This window comes from Gymnoscopelus braueri (assembly GCF_963280865.1).
Source record: "Gymnoscopelus braueri genome assembly, chromosome: 6".
Lineage (NCBI taxonomy): Eukaryota > Metazoa > Chordata > Actinopteri > Myctophiformes > Myctophidae > Gymnoscopelus > Gymnoscopelus braueri.
In genome coordinates, this window is record NC_137607.1 from 31,303,086 (window position 1) to 31,324,062 (window position 20,977).

The 20,977-nt window shown below is 43.4% G+C and overlaps 1 protein-coding gene across 2 annotated transcripts in view; it reads right to left on the bottom strand.

Annotated features, from left to right (window-relative positions):
• Positions 1 to 20,977, bottom strand: part of LOC308086274 (pre-B-cell leukemia transcription factor 1) — a 60,243-nt gene continuing 39,266 nt past the window's right edge. The window contains exons 3-9 of one of the 2 annotated variants that reach the window (XM_080429752.1): positions 12,877 to 13,124; positions 10,331 to 10,521; positions 8,895 to 9,030; positions 7,924 to 8,086; positions 6,585 to 6,697; positions 6,098 to 6,187; positions 1 to 3,192 (exon numbers count right to left, since the gene is read on the bottom strand). In XM_080429752.1, the coding sequence (XP_080285878.1) occupies positions 3,100 to 3,192; positions 6,098 to 6,187; positions 6,585 to 6,697; positions 7,924 to 8,086; positions 8,895 to 9,030; positions 10,331 to 10,521; positions 12,877 to 13,124 (1,034 nt within the window). In that variant the 3' untranslated portion in view covers positions 1 to 3,099. The remainder of the gene's footprint in view (positions 3,193 to 6,097; positions 6,188 to 6,584; positions 6,698 to 7,923; positions 8,087 to 8,894; positions 9,031 to 10,330; positions 10,522 to 12,876; positions 13,125 to 20,977) is intronic. The other variant, XM_080429753.1, reaches the window with a different exon arrangement.

The window sequence follows — 20,977 nt, forward strand, 5'->3', positions numbered from 1 at the left end:
AACACTGCAGTACGTTATTTTATTGAAGAACAAAAGACATGCAACAAATAAAACATTTCATGTTTTACAAATTGATCTGTTTCTTTTCTCTTTTTTATGTTCCTTTTACTTTTATATTCAAAAACTAAAAGCATCATTACATGAAGCTTTAATAATATTTGACAGGCAATGTGAAAAGTAGAGTTGAGCATTTTTGAGGGGGATAGAAAGAATCCTGGCATGGTGCGTGGCCAACGCTGTCATTTCAATGGACTGGTTTCAACGATTGAGACACAGCTATATCACCTCCATGGCACTCATTCCTCAACTGAAATGCTGCGCTGGTGAACCAAGAGAGCCTTTCTGAATGATCAGAATTTCACAGAATTGCTTATTATGTAAATCACACAATGGTTTACCTCCATATCGTTAGGAAATAACAATGCTGTAGCCTATTATAAAAGCACTGTAAAAAAGAAAAAGAACCACTGTTTTTTCAGTCTGTGGTGAACTCGACATATCTCTCTGAGAGGTCAGTTGGGATTGGATCTCATTTCGTTGTAAGGATTTACTCAAGCTAGGAAGAAAAATATCACAGGACAGTGTTAACACTGACTTTTCACGTCACCTTTGTCGGGACAGTAGCCATTTTGTAGGCAGGCTTGAGTGTGAAAGTACAAAGTAAACAGAGGAACTGCCTCACATGTGTCTGGTGACCTCAATCTGCTCGTTTGTCAAAACACTATGCTGCATCATATAAAATAAAATAAAAAGGATACTGCCCAATAAAATAAAAAAAGCAAAACAAGAAAGGTGCATATCTACATATAGAGCATTCTTGGGCTAATTCACATATTATGGTAGTATAAAGAAAACAGTCCTGTAACCAAGTGAAAGAAAAGCAAAATAAAGCACAACAACAAAAAGTGAATTATTCACAACATGAGGACATAAAAATATATCCAAACATCATCTGTGTGCCATCAGGGTACTTGTTTCAATTTCATTTCTATAAAGACTACTGTATTCTGACTGCATTTTTGTTTTGTTTTTTTGGTTTTGAGTACTAGAGCATTTTTGACGTACTAGTACCTTAGATAATAAAATTCTACAAAACGAGAAAAGAAAAGCCGATAAAGCTGATCCCAAAGTAGAGAATGAAAATGTATGCCTTTTTTTTTGGTATCAAAGTATGGTATATGCTGAATATCTCAAGAGTACTACTTGTAATGTATACATGTTAGACCAAATACTATACTGTACATACAACAAAGGTCACAAATCTAATTTCACATTTTGGGTTGGTTGTGTAAGTTATGAATGAGTGTTGTTGTCCTGTAAATTAAGAAGAAAAAAGGGAAGAGTACACATACTGTGCCATCTTTTAAGAACCCTTGCATCTAGGAGATATGAAAAACGTTTTTGAAACCAAATGAAAAGTGGACGTTAATTCAAAACAAATATATGCAGTGTATTAACCACTTGAACCCTAGCGTCCTTATGCTGGGGCAAACATTAAGTGAAAACAGCAGATCTACAAGCTCAAAGGTTGCGACGCTTTATGAGCTTGTTGATCGGCTATTTTCGATGAAGAAATTGTGTGTTGAGGGGAAAAAGCAGCGGACCTAGTATAGAGCCCTGGGGGACTCCCGTCAACTTAGTATATAGGGTTTAAGTGGTTAAATCCCCACAACATGGCACCTTAAAATTAAGAAGAATTAAGACAGTTAAAGATATCAAATTTATTTGCCCACAAGTGGTTTTGGTTACCAGCAGTATTTGGCTATAGTGATCGCATTGATGTACACTGACAATGAGTGATAATGAACCCTATTTGTTCCATAAATGAATGCTATCATTAAATCTAAAGATTCTCTTTATCTGTACTGTTCTCACTTTGACCTAATACAAACGTTACCCATTGAATGTGATCATTAGACGTTATTGTGCTTTAATACATATCGATGTGTCATAATTGCTGCTAATGTAATCATTGATTGAGTCAGTGTTTCAGGTCAATTTTTCAAACTTGCTTGGGTCAATTGTCAGTGAATGCTTAGGACACAACAATACCTCAAGAGAAAGGAATTGGTCCTAATCAGTTCTATACACTAGGACTCAAACTCCTTCAAAACATATTAAATATTGTATTTTTCTGCTTACCAACTCTGTGTTTCTGTATTGTGTGTGTGAGTATAAAACTAGGCTGGCCAAAAAAAAAAAAAAAAAAACTCAAACGAGTTACTGTCTGTTGTAGAAGGTTTGAATACAAAGTAAGGTGAGAACCATTTCAGATATACAAAGAGACTAACATGGTTGGTGCACAGCTAACATGAAACGTTACCTCCCATAGTACGTCGTGAAAAAATAAAACAACGGAGTGAGTAGTAGTCATAACAAGAAACATGAATAATGTAACATTATCAAAATTCACCTCCAGGGTTGAACTTTGGCACGACAGTCAAACGGAAATCTGTGGGCACGGCAGTAAAAAATAATAATTTTGTTTTGTTACAGAGATAAAACTGAAACGGTATTGGGTGGTAGTATAAATTTCAGTAATTACAAAAGTGAAAAAAGAGAAAAGAAAAGTGACTTATCTCAAATGATTTTCCTTTTGTTATTGTTTGTTTGTTATTTTCCATAGAGGTAGTGTGAGAGTATTTGAATTTACATTCCCACGGTGGCCATACTTCTTCATACTTCATACTCGGGGAAGGGTCCTCACCCCTCCCCAAGTATGAAGTCAGAGCAAAATTGCCGCTGTGTGAATGTGGCCGATATACTGCTAATCGTGTGCCTACGGAGTCACATACTGTATGAGAAATACAATGAGGCAACGTGGACATTGTGTGGAAACTGTACAGACAGTAACGATGTGGAACGTGAGCTCCCTATGCAGGCTGCTGATGGCGTGGTGGTCGCAGTGATGGTCTGGGTAGAAAAAAGAAGTGACGATTTGTCCGTAAACGGCGATAATGTCATCCCCAGTCCCTACCCCCCCCCCAGATGTCTTCTGCCCCTGTAACTACAAATGTCAGCTCCAGTCCTGATGGGGTTGGGGGTTGGGTGGGTCGTGAGGCTATTATGGAGGCTGTAGTGGTGCGGTGGTTGGAGGGATCAGTTGGAGGTGTCAGAGTGAACGCTTCCGGGTCCTTCTGTGGGTGAAGTCACTGATGAGGGGGTTGTAGCATCCTGCCAGCCACCGTTTGCCTGGGAGAATATATGGGGGAAAAACATGAGAGACGGGAGAAGAAGTGAGTCCGGGTCGTTGGTGCTCATTACTCATGCATCTGGGTGATCTACAGAGAAGTGATACTGAGGTGCATTGCACATAAGTCCTGAGGGTAGGGAACACAGTGAACTCTATATGTAACACAGCAATACCCTCAGTTACTTCACATACAGTATTGTCAACTGCAGCCTGCAGCCAAATATGTATCAGAAGGAAAAGAATACCTTCATATTAAATGCAATATTTCAAAGCAGAACTGACATAAACATGTTTAAGACGAAATTCAGTGAACTACAAATATTACCCCATCACAATACTGTAGACTAAAATCTCTATAATGACGAAAGTACAAACTAAATAAAAAAAAGGAAAAAAAGAATCATGGCAAGAATCACTTTCAATGATATAGAATGATTAAATTTGAAATGTGAAAGGGCCCTTTGAAACAAAACAAAAGCACCATCAGTGGCACTTTCAGTAATTATGGCAGAGTAGATTTGAAGCACAATGAGGCATATGGAGGTATTTTGCAATTCTAAAGACAGGCCTGCTAGAGAACATTTGGAATATTAATAGTACATTTTAAGCCATCAGTGTAAAAAAACTGGAAATGGTCCTCGACAGCTTTTCATTTCAAAGCCTGTTATTTAAAGCAGATGACAGTCTGTAATCAAAGATGGCGGGGGAAGAAAAATCTCAGAATGTCTGACCTTGGTGACACTCTGTCTATTTCAAAATTGTAATTACTGCTGGAGTCAACCACAAAAGGCATTATGTATCTGCTCCGTCATCATCAACCATGTGGTAAGTTTGACATCAGTTTGGATTAGACAATTCCTTGACCCCCCACATCCCTTCTCCAGTTCGGTTCTTGTCATTTGTCTTGTCATTTTGTTTCCGTACAATATGTGTTTTATATTTTCTGTATGTCACACTACCTCTATGTATGCTACAATATTAAAGGACAGCGTCACCCATCTTCATATAACCCCGCCTACCAGTGACATAATCAATGGGGAATCCAAGCCAATAGAAACTGCAGGCTTTCTATTCCTGCGAAGTTAAAATGCTATAATAGAAGCCATTGTTCTCGTGTTAATACGAAAATAAAAATAAAATTTCGAAATGTAAAAAACAAACCAAAAAAAAAGCCTAACGATGATGTCACTGGTAGGAGGGTTTCTGAATTGTCCACAGCCCACCTCTCAGACACTGACTGAGTAGAAAAAAATGGTACCATATCATCATGAGCATTAGTGAGGACCAATTATATGAAGATAGGTTGAAAATGGGTGAAGTCGTCCTTTAACAATTCTGAGATTTTATTTCTTTATTTATTTTACCGTTTCTTATTGCACTAGAGCGTTTTCCCTCAAAGCATTACAACGTGCCAACGGTGCCATACCCGTCATACTATAGGAGAAAACAGCTACGGAGGGGGCAACATTTGAACTTCTCAGCCTTAGCTACATAAATCATAAGGTAACAGCTTGTCACACAGATATCCCGCTCTTACATTATGCAGTATGAGCCTTCTTTTAAGGCTCTAAAAGTGAATAAAACAGCATATTGTGGCATTGTAAGATGTGGAAGAGCAAGCAGGCGTCCAAGGAGAACCGTATCACCGAGGTCAGGGGAACGGCAGAGAACGGGCCCTGAATACGTTAGTGCTCTCTCAGGGCTATTGCAGCTGGCCTAGAGGAAGGAGGACATGTCCAGAACCGTCCAGGAAGGGCCATTTGAATACGTATGTATGTACATGTTGTTTTATTTATATATAAATAAATAAAACTATATATATATATATATATATATATATATATATATATATATATAAATAAATAAATAAATAAAACTATATATATATATATAAATAAAACTATATATATATATATATATATATATATATATAATATGTGTGTATATGTATATACAGTATATACAGGCCACATTTCAGTTCATTATCATGCGGCCGCTGAGGCACAACAGACAACATCGACAGCAGAGGGACCCAGCCGCGCCTGTGACCGTCCTCGGCCTCGCCCTCTTTCTGCCGTGGCTCACTGTCAGGGCCATTAGTGTGGCAGCAACGTGATCTGAGCAATGCGCTTGGATTGCTGTCCCAAGTCCACACTCTGCTCTCCTTGTGTCTGTCTTATCGATTTTCCCCTTTACGACACGGCTTGTCGCTGTGAATTTCCCTGCAGTTTGCAGCCGCCAGCTAGCCAGCCTCCCCCCAAACTCCTGCCTCCCCCACGCATGCCCCCCCACCCCAACTACGCAAGCCCTTCTCCCAGTATGCACGAGACGCAAAATCTGCCGCCAAATCAGGCGAGGGACAAATGCGTGCACATACTGTACACAAATTTGTCCTTTTCTCCAGGGGGTGTACTTTTTGACATTTCTTTTCTAATTTAAATTATCATTATTGTGGCCTTGTTTCCTGGTAGCCTATGCCTCTGGCTCTGTGCCGCTAATCAGGGTCAGCTAAGAGATGTGAAGCCCCATGCAGTAGGTGTCACCTGTTCCTGCATGCCTCTCACGACGGGGGGGGCCCGTACGTGGCTGCAGGTGCAGCACCGGAGCTGATCGGACATGACAGGCTCAGACGGCGCCTCTACGAGCACATACACGTGTGTGTGTGTGTGTGTGTGTATGTGTGTATGTGTGTGTGTACACCCAGGCCCCAGGTCTGCGCCCGTGGCGTGACCGATACAGAAGCAATCAACTAGGTGACCGCGGAAGCTGAGACAAGTCCTACTAAGTGGGATTCTGAGCCCCCATGGCTTTGAAATAATTGCTAGGGGAGAGAAAGAAAGAAAGAAAGGAAAAGAAAATAAATAAATAAATAAAAGGATTGTATTGTTTTCTTTTCCTCCTTACATTGATGCCCTGCGGACTGTACATCTGGTTGGCTGTGAGTCCATCACTGTACCCGCCTGTCTGACTGATAACATGGCGAAGGGTATCCACCTGAAACAGAGGCAACAAACAAGGCAAGGTCAGAGTCGCACAACAGAAGCTCAAAGACGAGAGAGGAAAGGATGACAGGATGATAATGGGAACACAGCACTGCGGTGGAAGACAATCACATCCAATCAGACATCACAGATACTTAGGACTGAAAATGTTTGTCATGTTGAAAGAATAATACACACACAAACAAAACAAAAATCTGTGTTCAACTATTCTCAGTGCGAGCACGTCAGTAGCAGCTAAATGTGAGTACGCTATGTAAATGTGAAACAGCACACTGGATCCACATGAAAGATTGTGACTCTAGTCTGTACACAACAGGCCTAGTGGCGGGGAGCGAGCTATGCGTCTGTTGCCTGTGGTTATCTGCTGCACCGCTCAGGGGCCTCCCTACCTGTGACTGCACGTTGGCTCCCACCTGAGCCCCCTGGTACGAGTCCCCATTGAGAGACTGCACGCTCATGAACAAGTCCCCGGAGTTTGACATGTTAAAAGAGCCAGCAGAACCTGGAAGTAGAGAGGGAGCACCGGAATCACAGATAGAAAGAGGGCAAGCAGGATAAGCCAACTGGCCCGTCCAGGGGAGGTCGTCGGGCCCAAATCTCCCCCCTCCCCTGGAGGAGCACCATGCAGATGTTAGCTAGCTAGCAGGCACTGGCAGGCAGGTAGCTAGGCCAGATAAGATGACAGGAGCAGAACAGAGCAATGCTGACATGTGGACAGCAGAGCAGCAGCTATTACACGCAGCAGACGCTGTTTGTCTGAAGCGTTCACATCATCGACGACATTTGGCATATGATTTGTGTTATCATCGTGTTAATGTTGTTAAACAGGTGTTCGTGACCAAACCTAGAGCCAGAGCAAATAGAAACTCGAGAGGCTTACATGTCAGTGCAGCAGAAAAACGCAGTAAGACATAGTATGCCATAGTATGTCATGAACATCTGACATACACAGTAAAATCATGTGTTAATTTAAGTCTGAGTGTAAAGAAATTGACCGGTAAGGGTCTATTTTCACACTCTCCAGGTTAAATTAACACTGTGGATTTTATTGTGTAGTAACATGAGAGATATTGAGTTAATATGAAGAACAATGTTAATTGAAAAGCAAGAGCAATAAGCAAAGGGAGACGTGGCATGGGGCCCAGGTAATCTAATCTCTGACATAGCCTTGGTCTTGACTTTAGGTGTCTTTAAAGCAGTTGCCAAAGTTTGCTACACTCTCTATGTCTATGTTATGCTATGGTTAGGTTACATGGTGACAGGCACGTTTCTTTTATAAGAGTGCTTTTACACTGACATTGTAGTCTGAATCTGTGTATGGTTCGAAATCTGATATGTGAAAGCTTTTTTTTCTAACCTGGGTGCAGATCAAGGAACTATAACTGAGTTCACCTGCACATGATGTCATTCATATTCTGTAACATTTTGTAATAATATTGCATACTGTTCTCAGTTTCCAGCAATACAGTGCAGTTTGGCAGAATTGTAACAGTGTGAAACCAGAGCAATTATGAACTCAAGGGTGTGAAAACCACATAAGAGCTGCTACAGTCCTGCAGTCCTTATATTAATGAAAAGCTGCGATACTTCACATAACAGTAGTTTGTAGTTTGGTATCGTGAACAGCACCAGAGCGTGATCAAATTTATTCAGACCTAAATATAGCACTTGCACAATCATGATCATTATCAGAAAGGAGTAACATGTGGAAATGCACTGTGCGCTCACCTGCAGAGTTTGGAGTTGAGGGTGAATTTGCTTGGCTTCCTCCTTGCGAGGATACGTTGGTAGCATTTACGGCAGTTCTTGCGGCGTACATGTTGGCTTCTTCTTGGAACTTGCCGATGTTCTTCTTGTATCTGATTCTCTTATTTCCAAACCAGTTGGAAACCTGAGTCAACAAGCCGCAGAAAGCACACAATTTATGACATTTTCAATCATTACACGCTAAACCTTGCCATATTAAAAGCTGACGTAGACGTCAGGGTGAAATCAGAGGAGTCTTTAGCCGGCCTGGCCTCCGCTGGCATGCCTAATAGTGAAGACGGCCTCTGGGGGCTGTCAGGAGGTAGGGGCTAGATAGACCAGCGCTGTGAATCTACATTAGTGCCAGGATGGAATGATTGCCAATAACAGTCTCATTATGTCACTATGACTGCAGCTATCATCAGAACTCATGCTAGCACCAATCAGTCAACATCCGCTAACACCCATTACTGCTAATGGACTCCCAGATGAAGCTACGGGGATAAGCCCGGCGCTAATGATAAACAACATTAAAATGAAAACCAAATCAATCCTGCGAAGTTTCCAATTCGCTGAGTAGGTAAACATGTTCCTTTATTACGACACCAAGAGACAATGCACAAATCATCTGGCCCCTAAGTAAGCTTTCACAATCAAGCCCAGATGTATCCTCCAATCATTTTGTATAAACTAATGAAACCAAATGAGAAAACAATTTGCTTCCCAAATGATGGATTCAAGCTTTTTTTTTTAAATAAAATGCTGTTTACCTTGGCATTGTCAGTGCCCCCTTTACTGTTTATCAATTATTACACAGGAATTCAACATATTAGTGCTGGAATGCCAGGAGGTGCCTATATTTTCATTTTTCAAATGCTAAGATCAGTTTCCAGTCACTTGGGTGGGTGTGTAATAATCTTCTAACAGATGTGGGGCGCTGTTCTCTGACCTACCTGGGAAACTGTGATGGAGCACTTCTTTGCGAGCTCTTCTTTAGCCTCTTCGCTGGGGTAAGGGTTGCTGAGGTGTGAATAGAAGTACTCGTTCAGGATTTCTGTCGCTTGCTTGTTGAAGTTCCGTCTTTTCCGTCTGCAAGGGAGCAGAGCACAAAAATTCAGCTGCATGGAAATCATATTATAGCCTACACATCACCAAGGTGTAAAATTCTCTACTTTGTACACTATAAACACAGATAACGCACATAAAATGGAGAGACCCCAGCACAATAACAATTCACGGCAGCATAATAACAATGTACCCTAGCACAATAGCCATGCTGGAGTGAAAGATGCTCCTTTGTCAGGGGTTCACAAATGAAAATGAACCTCCAAAAGAAAAGAAAAAAAAACTGTATAAACAACACAACTCTTTCTTTTGTAAGGCGTAAAATGTAAAATATTGTATGGCGATGTCCGTGAGTTGACTGACCCCTCCATTTCCAGCACCTATCAGGTTATGTCTGCAGTGTGCAACATCTCAAGAGTGCTTTACATAAGCTGGAGGGGAAACCCTGTAAAATCTCTTTCCACACATCCACAGCTGAGGAGATTTGTGCTGCAATCTCTGTCCCACACTCCAAAAAGCCTGCTTGAGAATATGTAAATGTACACAGCATGGGCTCCAGCAGCCAGTAGATTAATCAGCGGAGCCGAGCATGGCAGTGCCTCTCAACCAGTGAAAGCCTTTCCCTTCCCTTCCATTCCCCTGCCTGCACCGCCGCAATCATTTGCAAGAGAATAGATGGGGAGCTTTGTAAGGGGAGCGCAGGCCTCATTTAAATGTTATGCCTCCGACTCAGACTGTGAGTGAGATTTATCCTAAGAGAAATGTATGCAAATCCAAAACACGCATCTAAAGCGAACAAGCGATTACTTTAAGAAAGGGGAAGCGTTCAACGTTACGGAGCTTGGAGAGAATTGTTATTGGCTGGCCGGTATCATTATGCGTGTGGGTCTAAACGGCACAACTATGGCCGCTAACTCCAAGGAGGCTGGGAGCCAAGCCTCGCGTTGTGAGCAGAGGTGGCAATAAGCCGCAAAATGGCGTGCGGCGAACACGTTTATAACATAATGAGCTTCCTGAATCTCCCATTCATATGGACATGAGGATGAGAGAGAAGCACGTAATTAGTCCTTTGCCATATTGTAAATGTGGGCTTATTTCAGTGAGGGAACACAGAGTATGGTTATAAGTAGATGTAAATATGAACATCACACACACACCGCCAGGCCTGATTTGTACTTAGTTGTGCGGCGGCGGCACATATAAAAATTGGCCGACCTATAAGCGTTGTGGGCTTGTAGATCGTCTATTTTCGATGCACGACCAAGAATAAATCAGGCACCACTTTCTCACATGCCCACACTCACAGACAAAAAGAGCCACACACCTGGCATCTAGGAAGCGGGACCGCAGGATCATGACGGCCTCGCAGGTGCTCTGCTTCAGCTGCATCTGGATGGAGCTGAACTTGCGGTGGATGATGTTCACCATGCGCTCGATCTCCTTGGGCGAGATCGGCCGCGTGCGCGACTGCTCTCTCAACAGGTTCATCACATGGGTGGTGAACTCATTACACGCCTGTAAGAGAAATAAAATAAAATAAAAGGGGGGCGGATGGGTGGGGGGCACTCACTGACAGAAATTAATCAGAACTTCTTTCTAAACGCCCTCCACGGGGTCGATAGAAATTAATAGGGCTGCCTGGCGACGATGCAAAGCTTTGGCTCTTGAATGTGGGCGTGCAAAATTCAGCGTTGACAAAAACATACAACACGTATGCGTGAAAATGCATGCACTGTAGAGGACACAAGCTGCACTGCATCACTCTAAATGCATGAAAGCATGTTGCACACATAGTGGAAATATTGAAAATGTTGCACACATAGTGGGAAATATTGAAAAATGAAATCAAGCCCCGTGCTTAATGTTGTTCTGGGGGCTACGCTGGCTCACAGAGCCGAGGGGGAATAGAAGTGGTGATATTTCTCATATTTAACAGAAGTGGTGATGGCAGTGTGTTTGAGAGGAGCCCGTGACAGCTACTCCCGTCTTACGAGCACATTTTCACAGTGTAGCCAGCCTGGGAGACGAACACACACACACACACACACACACACACACACACACACACACACACACACACACACACACACACACACACACACACACACACACACACACACACACACACACACACACACACACACACACACACACACACACACACACACACACACACACACACACACACACACACACACACACACACACACACACACCTCCCCCGTGTGACACCAGGCGTGAATCTGCCACGATATTACACTTTCCCTCTCTCTCTGTCTCTCTTTCTTTTTCCTACTGTCTCTTCTTTATTCCTCTCTCCCAGTATCAATCTCTCCCTGGATTTAACTGTGTCACTCTGTGTCTGTTTCTGTCTATCCACCTGATTGTCTGTCTTACTCACGTTCATTTGAAAGGCGCTCTATTGTCGGGAATACCTCTGCGATCAAGGCAATGAGAGCAAATCCGTGGTTAAATCCCACAACGTGTCTCAAGACTATCGCTGGCATACATACAAACATACACATGTTGTGCGTAGGGACACTGTAGGTTCAGTACACCACCTTAAATTGTTTCCACCAGCACAGGCCAGCATACACTGGCCTGAGCGAGTGGAACCAGAATTTAAGGCGGTATAATGAATTCCTATCGACAGCAGCCAACAGAATCAAACATTATCTAATATGCAAGGCTTGCTGCCATCTTTTAAGATTGAGTTGCCATCTACCTATTGATCCTCACAGTGGCAATATTTCACATATGGATCGCCCAGGATTTCAGAGCCGTATAAGAGACTTGATCTGAAGGCTCAGGCAGACCAAATGCGAAGTAAGTGGGAACATGGGCGTGCTCAGCACAATTGGATTCAATTACTCACTAGCAATATAAACAGTCTATAAAAGCTACGTAAGCCTAGCCTAGAGTAAAACAATGTCATTCGTGGAGCGGTGGCATGCTTTTTGGGTACAGAAAATAGGAAAATAGGAAGATCTACAAGGGGGGAGGTGAAAAGCTTTTGAAAACTTTTGAAATAATAATGCCTTTTTTTGGGGGGGAAAACACTGGTCTACTGCCTTAAGTTTTTCCTGTACCTTTCCTTTCACCTACATTGTAATTTTAACACACGATGCGCAGTGTGATCACGTGATGGTCACACACATACTCGCACACCTTTCCACAGTCCCCAGTTCCCCTGCCTAGCATACTGTTAAAGACCCTGTCACAGTCACAGCGCAACACCGTGGCACCGGGAAATAAAATTCATGGCTACACAGCAAATACACTCACTTCAAATAAGAGTTCGCATTCATTCGGGGAACTTAATGTTCAGCTATGTACACGCTGGTTCGTAAACAGGGGTATCATTATGCGGTAACACACACTGATTTATTAATGCGGTAGATAGTGATATCGGGAGAGAAGTGGAAAACTGCCCATGCAACTTAATATTGAATAATAACAACATTTATTTTTCTTTTTTGCAGCGGAGCAAAGAAACTATACTTGATTATAATGCAGATTGAGTCTTCACATAACGTGTTTTACCTGGATTGTGACTAGGTAAATAAATGACCATGCACTCTTCCACCATTTACTGTAAATTACTTTTAGCCGGCTATAGTTGAGGTATATACTATGAATATGGCCTGGGAGCCCATGTTAAACTACAACATCAGAATGAGAACAATAAAATGTACAATGCACAACAAGATACAATGCATGGTGCAACCGACTGGAGAGCAAGCAGGCAATTCTACTGTATATTATAATATCTAACGAACTAGTTCCGTGGATGAGTTTTTACCAAAATGACACTGGCAGTTTGTGCTTGTGCTCAGGGGTTTATGAATGAATCCATACAACATTGTTTACCTGTTCATATTTCTCCAGCTCCGTGTGGTAAATCTGTCTGATCTGGGACAGCTTGGCGCGGTAGTCGGAGTGCTCCGTAGAGTTGTCGGACGCGGCCCCATTTCCTGACGCAGCGGCAGCGGCGGCGGCAGCCGCTGAGCCGCCCCCTTTCTCTGGGCCTGACACGCCCTCTGCCAGCAGCATGTTGTCCAGTCGCATGAGCTGGGCATCCGGGGGCTCCTCCTCCTGGGCACCGCGGATACTCAGCACTACAAATACAGGGAAAGGTCGGAGGTCAGTGGTGCGGTTCACAGCCACGGCGGTATAACGCCTCGTAACGAGGCGCCCTTCAGCCACAGAGTCTGCCTCCATGGCTGACACCCAGACGCTAAGCTGAGCTCCACGCACATGCTGCTGTTGCACCACCCGAAAAGTGTCAAAAAGGATAACCACATGAATCCTAGAGTCCCTATTCTGGGCATAATACAAACTTTAGCTGAGAATAGCCAATCTACAAGCTCATGAAAACGCCGCAGCGCAAAGGGTTGTGAGCTTGTAGTTCTGCTATTTTCAGCTAAGAGATTTGGTGTAGAGGGAAAAAAGAAGGGGGCCAAGTACAGACCCTTGTGGGACCCCGTTAAACGGAGTGTATAATGTAGGATTTCGGTGGTTAAAGTGAGCAATACAGGGCCTGGTCAAGAGCAACAGATAGGCGGAGACCTGCAGAGTCATACTTATGTAGGCTAGTTGGCATCAGGTGCAGCCTGTCTTGGAGGGCCTTTGTCTTTTGATAAAGCATCTCCCTTTTTATTCTCTTTCCTGAGCCTGAATAAAGGGTATGGCTACAGTTTGGCAGAACAACAGATAATTAAAGTCCATTTGTTTAATTTCATTAACTTAAATATCCTGTATAAGTAAACAGAATTTGTTGGGCACTAAGTATGTTTCAAATGTCATCTTTATTGGTCAGTATTTAAAGTGGAAAAAACGGAATGAAAGAAAGAAAGAAGGGGGGGGGGGGCGGGGGGTGACAGTAATAAAGGTCATGAGCTGAATTAAAACCCACCATGTCTCCAGTAAGTGGCTTATGCTTTGCACTAAAATGTGATAAAACAATATTAGACCCAGATAGAAATTCACACACAAAACCCACAGACTGCAAACAGCACTGTGTCGCTTAGGAGTCAGTGATTAATTCAGACGCGATTGTTACTGTTGTTTGTCACGATTGTCATGGTTCAATGCGGTGTGGATTTACACCTCTATAAATCAAAATCATACTGAGAATGTTGTGGAAAATACACCAGCGTATGGTTGTGTGTGGCAACACTGGGTCTTTCACAATAACGTGGCTACAATAACACCTCCCACAGACACAGTGACGCTGGACAACACTGGACCAGGCGGAATGCTGAGGAAAACAGAGCCTCTCCCTTCCACTAGAGGTCCCCCTTGCCATTCTATATGGAAGCCAGGGTCAGCCTTCCATTTTTCGGAGGGGTTGGGTGGAGGTGAAACACTCAAGATGCTGATATTTCTTCCACCATCTGAGGACCATCCATTTCAATTGCAAACACCTTCTGCCACTATATGAGAAACCAAATTGATCTCGGAGAAGACAAGTGCATCAAAAGCAGCCAGTGTTATCGTTGCTTTGGCTGCTCAGCCACTTATGCGGCCCTACGACTTAAGTGACTTTAAGGCCTGTGTGTCGATTGCCATTTAAAACGTTACCACTTGTCATGTGTCTCATTGTCATTGAATGAGAAGGGACAGGCAGGGAGCACTTCATTAATCCAGAGACAATGGGAGTGCTTGGTGCATTAACCCGAGACTGCCGTCCGGGTGGGCTGAGCCTGGGCAGGGGGTCAGTGGGATGAGAAAGGGGCCTGCTGTACGGCCAAAGGGAAGGGAAGGGGGGGGGGGTATCCGTCCCCTCCTCCCTTGAAGTTGGGACTGGAAATGCAAATGTGGCGACTGTTGGCGAGTGGAGGAGGTCAGGAGTTGAGGCCGTGTGCTCAGCAGGGGGTAGATTGAATGGGGGGCGAGGGGGACACTGAAGGGGGGGAGGGGTGGGGGTTGAGGTGGAGGGGAAGTCTCAGGGGATCACAGGACTGTACAAACATCCTGTCTCATTACACAGACTCCTTCATCACGCGTGTATAATGTATGGACGAGGAACGGAGGGGAAAACCCCCGATCGCTTCACACACCCGCACTCAACTCTCCTGGCCCGGCACTATGTTGTCTCGTGATCACATGGCTTGGTTCAGACTGCAGGCAAATACAATTTGTTTCTCAAATCTGATCTTTTCCACACTGTTATTTACAGGTGTTCAGATTGGATTTCAGACATCATCAACCTATCCTTGGTTGCTGTGGTAACGACACAACGACATGGGGTGAATAATGTAGGATAATGTAGGACGGTGTCACTCCCGGAAAATAGGCTATCAGCTATTTTCGCTGAGTGACACCGTCATACGACAAAGTATAAATCAGGCTTCAGTGTCCGAGTGTCCAGACTAAGACACGTCTTTAAAAATCAGATTTGAACCACATTTCAAACCACCTAGGAATGTGGTTTAAATCTAATTCGCCAACATCTGTTTCCCTGCGTTTCCAATCCAATCTGATTCCAATCTGAATAGGTCAAAAATAGAGTTAGGGCTCCCAGTCTGAACATAGCCTATGTTATGTCATGAACACCTCTCTGAACTGTTCCCTGAACACCCCACTTGTCCACACTGATTCCCATACATCACCACACGTTCTGCTCTCCCAACTCTCCAACTTTCATAAGTGTGGCAGAGCAATTTTCTACGGTTACCACCTCGTAAATACCAGACTTAAGTGGGTGTTAAAATGAGCACTCGCCACAATAACCCATACAGTAAAATGAGTGGTTTCTGACTTCTTTTTTAACTGAAAAACACATCTCACAGCAGTGCAGACTTTTGGGAAGAAGGAAACCACTACCCTTGACAAAGATAAACAATAAAAGGGTACATTTGGTTTTCCCAAGTGGATAGAAGCACATTTGCCAGCCTCACAAGATTCATGAAATGTTTGGCTTCTTCATGTGAATGTCTAAATCTGGGCTATTGTTTCAGACAACTCACTTGACCCTGTCCCTTGAACGTGGGAGGGAGGGAAGGAATCTCTCTGTCACTAAATCATAACCAACAGCACTCTGGGATCCAGAGAGTACAAAAAATATACAGGAGGAAGCCCTTCTCAGATGTTGCAGCTGAAAGCCGAGGCCTTCGGATTTCTTCCCAAACTCATAAAATGTCTAGACTGTCAAATGAAAATGGAACATAAAAATTCCCTGCGTCCACGCAATGATCCGATTCACGGCTGCCAAGCCCCGGCCTTACATTCACAGTGTTTATTTTACTTGGCTTGAAGCGCCTCAGACATCAGTCTTTTAGCAGAGTGGCCGTTCCAGAGCAGGTCATTCTGTTAGAAGATCTCTTGGAGGGGAAAACAGAGAGGGAGATGGAAAAAAGAAGTAGGGCTATGCCTGAAACAGGAACAAAGGTCAGCGAAAAAGAGGAGGCAGTCAAATAAAAAGCCAATGGGTTAGTTTGGCGTGTAATAGACTCTAAGCTAGAGTTTCACAGTAAAAAAATAAAATTGGTGCATTTTATTAAAGAAAACACACACAAAAACTGTGGCATCAGTTTTGTGTCTGAGGCTGACAGATAACAGCATCCCCAGCATGAACCCTAAGCCTTGCTAGCTTGACATCTGTATACCCTACCTAATCAGCCAGATATCACATTTGTGCTCCTATCCCTGTGAATACCCCAGATCCCAGCTCCATTCGTGTTGCTGATCCAGCTGTCTTGGGGAGCATCTGTCAGGGGGGACCCAGCGAGGAACAATGCAACGCGCCATGTTGGCTGTGTACTGTCATCCCTCATTGACAGCACATTGTCACACAAACACACAGTCCTCTGAGCTAAGAACTAAATGGCTGCTGCCTATAATATTGTCTCTTACTAACAGCTCTTCTTTTAACGTACCATTTGGTGGGAAAATTAACTTGTTCCCAGGATAGTTATTTCAGATTCTGTGAGAAGACACTAGGCTGTTTTGGGTAATCATGTGATCGATGCGATTCTGATGAAGCTGACAAAAATCTCCCCAGCATTCGACACAGGTTCTCCTATCTCTTTTATTGTGATTTCCCTCAGAGTCACCCGGCACTTGGCACATTAGCTAACCGCTCACAGATCAAGCATGCTGTAAATGTTTATAGAATAACAGACTAAACCGCCAGACCTGTGTGTTTGTGTGCGTGTCATCTAAAGAGAGCGTCTGATGGAAGCAAATGATGATTTATTTATTCTGCCCAGAACCTAAAGCACGTAATTAAAACCACAGAACAGATTATCCTAAACAAATAAAATTAGAACAGAAAAGGGGGCGATGTGCCTCCATACAATTGGCTTTGCTGTGGGTCATAATTACACGACTCAGTGAGGGCCACTTTATTGGCTAATGGTGGCCTAATTGATTCATCCTAATGTTTTCGAGCCTTGGGTCTGTTGGCCTCTCCCTGTCCAATACTGCTGGTGAACTTACTTAGCCACCCGCAGACAAACATTGAAGGTTCTCCCAGGGATAAACAATTATCTCTCTCTGTGTGTGTGTGTGTGTGTGTGTGTGTGTGTGTGTGTGTGTGTGTGTGTGTGTGTGTGTGTGTGTGTGTGTGTGTGTGTGTGTGTGTGTGTGTGTGTGTGTGTGATTTCAGCCCACCCCCACCTCCCCGCACACCCCCGCCTCTCCAGCGAGCGGCGCGTTCGCTGTAAGTCTCTAATGGATGCCATTTCCCTCTTGGAGGCGTTTCAAAGATGGCTTGTTGTCAGACAATGCCTTATTCCTCTCTCCTGTCACTGACACGCAATTCCCACAAGGTGGCTGATAAGCTACATGTTATTCCTGCGTTATTATGAATAAAAACCATGGGATTATTATTACACTGGCAGAGGTGGCTGATTAATTTACTGATAGCGCATAACATTCCCTTTCTGGAAAGATGGCGGCGTGTTGTATAAGTAAATACTTAGGGTGGAGTGTTTAGCTGTAATTGATTCCATCTTGGAAGATTGTAGATTTCCATGTGTAAATACTAGGAGAATGCATCTGTGTGAATAAATGCATAATCTTTGCAAAGATGGACTGGGCCAGCATGGGGAAGTCTTGTTTTGTTTTTTTGCACATTGCTGTGTGCACAAAATGTCACCCACTGAGTAGACGTGAAAAGTAAACTGCAGTCAAACCAACAGGGGAACGTGACATTTATTCAACCTCGCAGCATCTGGCCTTTTACAAATCAAATCGATATTTAATAATAAAAAAAACAGGCCAATTGGCTTTTGGAGGGGTGGATGTTTAACTGTCTGGTCGTTTATCTGGGAATATTTATTTCATTTCTAAGAGGTAGCTCAGGTAAAAGCTTTTCTCTTTGAGGATAAGCTAAGGAACATCGTGCTAGGAGAAGATTTACGTACCTATTTGGAGAAAGCTGCTTTCCCAACCCCCCCTCCCCATTCCTTGTTTTGAACAAGAGCGTGCGCAACATGCTGTGCTCCCTCCATTTCCATTAGCCAATCAACCGGCTCAGTTCATGGCTTTATGTGAAGATGACAGTGTGCATTAAAATATTAATTGAACTGCTGGAAACGGAGACGTACTGTAGATCATTTCAGCTTAGCCCTGAGTTTGGGGTAAGCCTTAATTGAACAAGAACAAGGGACAAAAGTGTCCCTTTCCTTCTCTCTGTAGGGAAATGAACCATGGAAATGAGAAGTGGGTTGACAGCCAGGGGGCTAACATCCTCTTCTGAGGTGGAGTAAAGCTACCTCGTTTACAGTTTAAAATCTTTAAAATGAGTACAAAACCAAAAAAAAGTGAAAGATAAAAATATGTGAATAAATAACAAAATAACAAATCCAGCTCTAAAAATATAGGCCTACTTTTCAGTCAGTGACAATATTTGGGATTGTATCAAAGGCCCCTAAGAGGATTAAGCTTTCTTCCAGGACACTGCTTGCATCTTCAGAATGATTCAGCTTGTTTTTTTGGTTTTGTTTGTTTAAATAGCATAACAATCTGAGGCTCAGATAGAGCGCACCATGCTCTGCGGTCCAGATATCTTATCCTATCAGATTAACAGAGGCAAATGGCAGGCTGTCAAAAACCATTACCATATGTAATCCCCCTTCTAGATTTCGAAGGCATGTCGACAGGGACCGTTGGCATGGCAGCCCGACGAGCCCGTCATGGCGATCCGATGATTGGGGAAAAGCCTGATGTTTAATTAATGATGTTGGGCCTTTCTGTCACAGTTAGCGAGATGCACGGTCAAACACAGCTTTGCCTCTGACGTCCTGGGATGATTGGTCGTTCCGGTTCAAACTGGCAGGCACCTTTGGAGGCCTTCCATTCTGGATTGCGATGCTGTAATGTGATCCGCAATGTTACGTCAAGGGAGTAGAAGCTCAGGGAGCAGCGAGAGCTGGCCCAAAACGACACTCAATGCCAGTCAGGTGACGGCTGGTCCAGATATGCAGGGCGCTGGTGGAAGTTCAACAACCGCCTTGCTCTGACATCTCTGAGAGTGTTTTGATTAGAAAACTGAAGGGCATGAGACCTGACATTATTACCCGTGCGCTTTCATCTTGATGTCACAGTTCTCACCCACAGTCATTTTGTCCCCTTAAAACAAGCCTTCAGTTTAATTCATGTGGGGAATGAGGATACAACAAATGACAGCCTCCCAGTATGTTAATACATCATGCCCACCTCAGAGTGTGGCTGGATTTAATTGAATTGGTTTTATGGAAGTGGACTAATAATTGTAGTGAAGGGGAGATGGCAAATGGCAAAATTTGTAATTATATATGAACCCTAAAAACATGCAGTTTTTTACAAACTGCCAAATAAAATGTCACTTTATAGCACTGGCACCGAACCACTCCAAAGCCTGCCTGCCTACCCCCCCCCCCCCCCCCCCTCTGTGTGTGTGTGTGTGTGTGTGTGTGTGTGTGTGTGTGTGTGTGTGTGTGTGCGTGTGTGTGTGTGTGTGTGTGTGTGTGTGTGTGTGTGTGTGTGTGTGATTTAAGCAACGCAATTGTTTTGTCACATCTGGTGTGAACGCACCTTTTGGTATCAAATATGGTTTATCATTGGTTGAAGAATTTACTTAATCTAATCTACAAGTTTGGCAAAACTTCAGTGTCTCGAGAGATCGCTGGAAGAACTGCGAGCCTACGTGAAACAATGCTCTTTACGCCTGGAGAGTGTGAGAATAATGTGGTCGGCCTGTCGTCTTGAATTTACAGTGACAGCACTGGCCCTATTTGTTTGCATTGGTGCTTCAGTGGGCACACTTCATTGTGGCTTTAGCAGTTAATAAATCACAGTAGCGGCCCCCTCTCTTGACGCCAGCCTGTGCTACGGTGGTCCTGTCACAAGGCAGGCACCAGAGCCGAAGCGACAGCTACATGCTAATTCAACATCGGCATAATTCATTATACAGTCGCAAGTGTACTGGAATGGAAAGGGAACCAACATACACCAACCAGGAGGAGAAAGACAAGCATCAAACTGTTAAACCCCGCTGAACCCCCTTCATCTTCTCTGTTTGCCTTTGTAAAGTCTCATGTCTTTAAGTTTAACATTTAAGGTATACTTCAGAAACGGAACAGAATCAAAATAAAATTGCTTCTACTTGTAAAGCATAAATATGTAAATACGGAGTCTTGAATTCATTAACCATTTCGGGAGGTGACTAAATGACATATACAGTAGGTTAATAAAGATGATTAACCAGCATTTGAGCTCCTTAACAGCACTGTTAAATGGATATCTGCCTTTTTTTATGAAAAACGATAATCTATATAGCGAGTTCTTGTAAGTCATGCGAAAGCCAATGTAAAGTGACATATCAAAAGGTATGGGATGGGGGCTATTGAACTCAAGGGGAAATTAACAAAAAGATAAAGAGTCAATTAAAACGATAAGACCTTGCGCGCTTCAGAAGGTGACAGAGGGAATGGATCTGACAGGCCTTGTATTAAACCTCTTTGGTGGCTCCTAGTCTTCAATG